Source organism: Psammomys obesus, unplaced genomic scaffold (assembly GCF_907164565.1).
Source record: "Psammomys obesus unplaced genomic scaffold, mPsaObe1.curated_primary_1811, whole genome shotgun sequence".
NCBI classification, from domain to species: Eukaryota; Metazoa; Chordata; class Mammalia; order Rodentia; family Muridae; genus Psammomys; species Psammomys obesus.
In genome coordinates, this window is record NW_026585644.1 from 10,240,838 (window position 1) to 10,243,770 (window position 2,933).

The window sequence follows — 2,933 nt, forward strand, 5'->3', positions numbered from 1 at the left end:
TGGCCTTTTCTTCTTACTGTAAGGTTAAACTATTACCAGAAATGTAAAAACAGTAGAAAAATAAAACCCGGGAACTCTCCATGCTTTCACTAATAGTCTAATATAACTCAATGCTACAGGCTCCTTTTTGTAAAATGTGCTCTAAAATATTCACAATAATTAATTTGTAATCCTGTCATGGCAACATTTGGTACTGCTGTGTGAAGAAGGGAAGGAACCCTCCAGGCAATAAAACAATCTCTACTTCAGCTTTGTAAATGCACCCTATCTGGAAACACAGACTCCTCTGAATAAGGCACCCCAATAATTTCCAACTTGAAAACACCTCTATTTACATGTGCATGTATTCGGGGGATGAAAAATTAAGGACAAACTGATTTTTTAAAAATCACTATTTTAGTTGTTAAAAAAAAAAACCAAACAAACCAAAAAACAGTAACTATGCTTTTGTCCCAGTAATATTCTGAATGAAATTAAAATCCAAAACCATCCTGTCCTTGTTTTACAGAGTGTCTGTGTGCGTGTATGTATGTGTGTATGTGGACACACAGTCCTGACTGAAGACTGAGAGATGTAGCATTTAATAACTGTAATTGTTCCAGAAGCTAAGAAGGACACCAAAAATTTTGTTATGTATTTTACTCCACACCTGTATGTTCTTTATGCATACTTCAGGAGCACAATTCCCATAGGGATAACATTAATATAGCAAATCCTTTTCATTTTTAACCAATATGACACCGGCTATCATTCATTCACCCAAGAAGTAAACAAATCACACAACTGTCTCCTGAGTTCAATTTTTCTGCACAAGTGGAGTATAATATATATATATTTATGAATTGTTTTCACCAACACATTGGCCTTCGACTGAAATATGCCTTTTTTAGGAATCTTCATTGACACTAAGGACAAAAACACACACTAATGAGGAAGCAATATTGGTTTCAAATTGCTCATTTGAATAGGTTAGTTCAGACTGTAAACAAGAGATAAGTGATAAGCAAATCTGTTCAACCTTTGCTGCCCAAAGGACTAAGAGGGGCTGGGTCCCGCTGAATGCCAAGCTGTAATAATAACAGCGCTGCCCTTTAAACAGCATGGCTGTCTCTGTCGGTAGCTGGTTTATCTGAGGTTTTCACTTCTCTGTTTATATTAGTGCCCCCACTCCGTCCTGGATGCCCCTGGAGCTAAACAAACAAGTATTTACCACCAACTTAACTCCGAACTTTAAAAATATAGACCAAACTTTAAAGTTCTTAAAATTTTCAATCATATTTATTTATTGCAGAAAAATAATATACAAAAGGTATTTACAAAACAGTCATAAAAATATGAATGCATTTAGACACCGGATCTATTTGCATTTTACCATGGGTCATCAATAAATAAATAGAATGTTGTCTTTTGTATTTTATGTTTTTCTTTTCCCTCAGAGGAAGTATTTTATTTATTTATTTTTTTTTTTTAAGGAATTCACTGACTATAGTTTTGCAGGCCAGTTTGATCCCAGCGTTTTCATTTCTAAAGGTGTTGTTAAAATTCCTCTGATTGTTACCATTTTAAAATGGAGAAAGTCCACAACAACGACGCCTTTCCTGCCAGCGGCTGACTGGCACGACCTCTTGAGAATGCATGCATGAAAAAATAAAACTAAAACATTCGTCGTCAAAAGGGGTGGGGGAGACAACTGTTCAGACTTCTATCAGAAGGCAGAGGTGTGAGGGAGGTGCCGCCGCCCCTCTGGGAATCTCTGTCCACGGGCCTGTCTCGCTTTCTCTTTTAAAAGTGTGCCCCACGCCCTGATTCTTGTGAATTTGGGCTCTGCTCTTCTAATTTCCAAGAAAATCTTTGTCATATAGATTTATTTTTAGTTTTCCAGCTCCAGAGTCTCTAGACTGTCCATTTTTCTCCTTCTCTGGAAACAATGACATCTGCAAAAACCCAGAGGGGGGAAAGTCGGTTATTGTGTAGGTCTCTGCGGCTGTTTTCTAAGACCCCTAAGCGCTGTTATCACTACCAGCGAGAATTTTCGCTGCACACAACCTGGAAGGATTTCAGCCCAAGGGCAAGAGGAAGTGGGTGGGCGGAAAGGAGGGGGTGGAATTTGGAAACATTTGTTTTAAGAAGAAGAAGAAGAAGAAGAAGGGAGTTTTAAAGACGAAAGAGGGGGGGTGCTCTGCGGGCGCCAGGCCCCTCACTCTCAACTCTCTCCGTCCTCCGTCACGCACACTCCCGCACACACACGCCCCCTTGGAGGGCACACTGCGTCTCCCGGACCCGGGCCAGACCAGTTTCCCCTGCGGGGGACTGAACTACCTGCGCGAGGGAGGAGGTGGCGGTGCCCGGCCAGGCCGGAGGGCAGCGGGGAGAGCGGGGACAGCGAGCGCGGAGCCGGTGGCCGAGGGGGGGGTGGTGGTGGTGGTGGCCCGCGGCCTGGCCCGAGCGACCCCGGGGCCGGTCCTTACCTAGGTCTCCGGCCTGCCGAGGGGGTGGGGAGCTCCGCCTGCTAGTGGGACGCGGACATGGACCAGGCCCCCTCCATCCTCCAGACGGAGAAGGCGTAGCTGAGCCGCTCGTGGGCCACGTAGCTGCAGCTTGCCATCTTGGAGTCCAGCTCGTCGCTCTGCAGGACCTGGTACAGGAAGTCGATGTACCTGGCCGCCAGTTTGAGGGTCTGAATCTTGCTCAGCTTGTCCGAGGGCAGCGTGGGGATGATCTTGCGCAGCGCGGCGAACGCCTCGTTCAGCGACTGCGTGCGCTGGCGCTCCCGCACGTTGGCCATGACCCGCTGCGTCTGCAGCTCCTCGTACGACTGCGGGCTGCCGCCCCCGCTGCTGCTGCCGCCGCCGCCGCCGCCCGCGCCGCCGCCGCCGCCGCCACCGCCGCCCGCCGACTTCTTGCCGCGCTTGCCCTGGGCCGGGCTGCCCGGC

The 2,933-nt window shown here is 46.9% G+C and overlaps 1 protein-coding gene across 1 annotated transcript in view; it reads right to left on the bottom strand.

Annotated features, from left to right (window-relative positions):
• Positions 1-1,410: 1,410 nt before the first annotated feature.
• Positions 1,411-2,933, bottom strand: part of Twist1 (twist family bHLH transcription factor 1) — a 2,082-nt gene continuing 559 nt past the window's right edge. The window contains exons 2-3 of the mRNA XM_055623060.1: positions 2,469-2,933; positions 1,411-1,934 (exon numbers count right to left, since the gene is read on the bottom strand). The exon at positions 2,469-2,933 is cut by the window's right edge and continues 36 nt beyond it. Coding sequence (XP_055479035.1) covers positions 2,510-2,933 — 424 coding nt within the window. The 3' untranslated portion in view covers positions 1,411-1,934; positions 2,469-2,509. The remainder of the gene's footprint in view (positions 1,935-2,468) is intronic.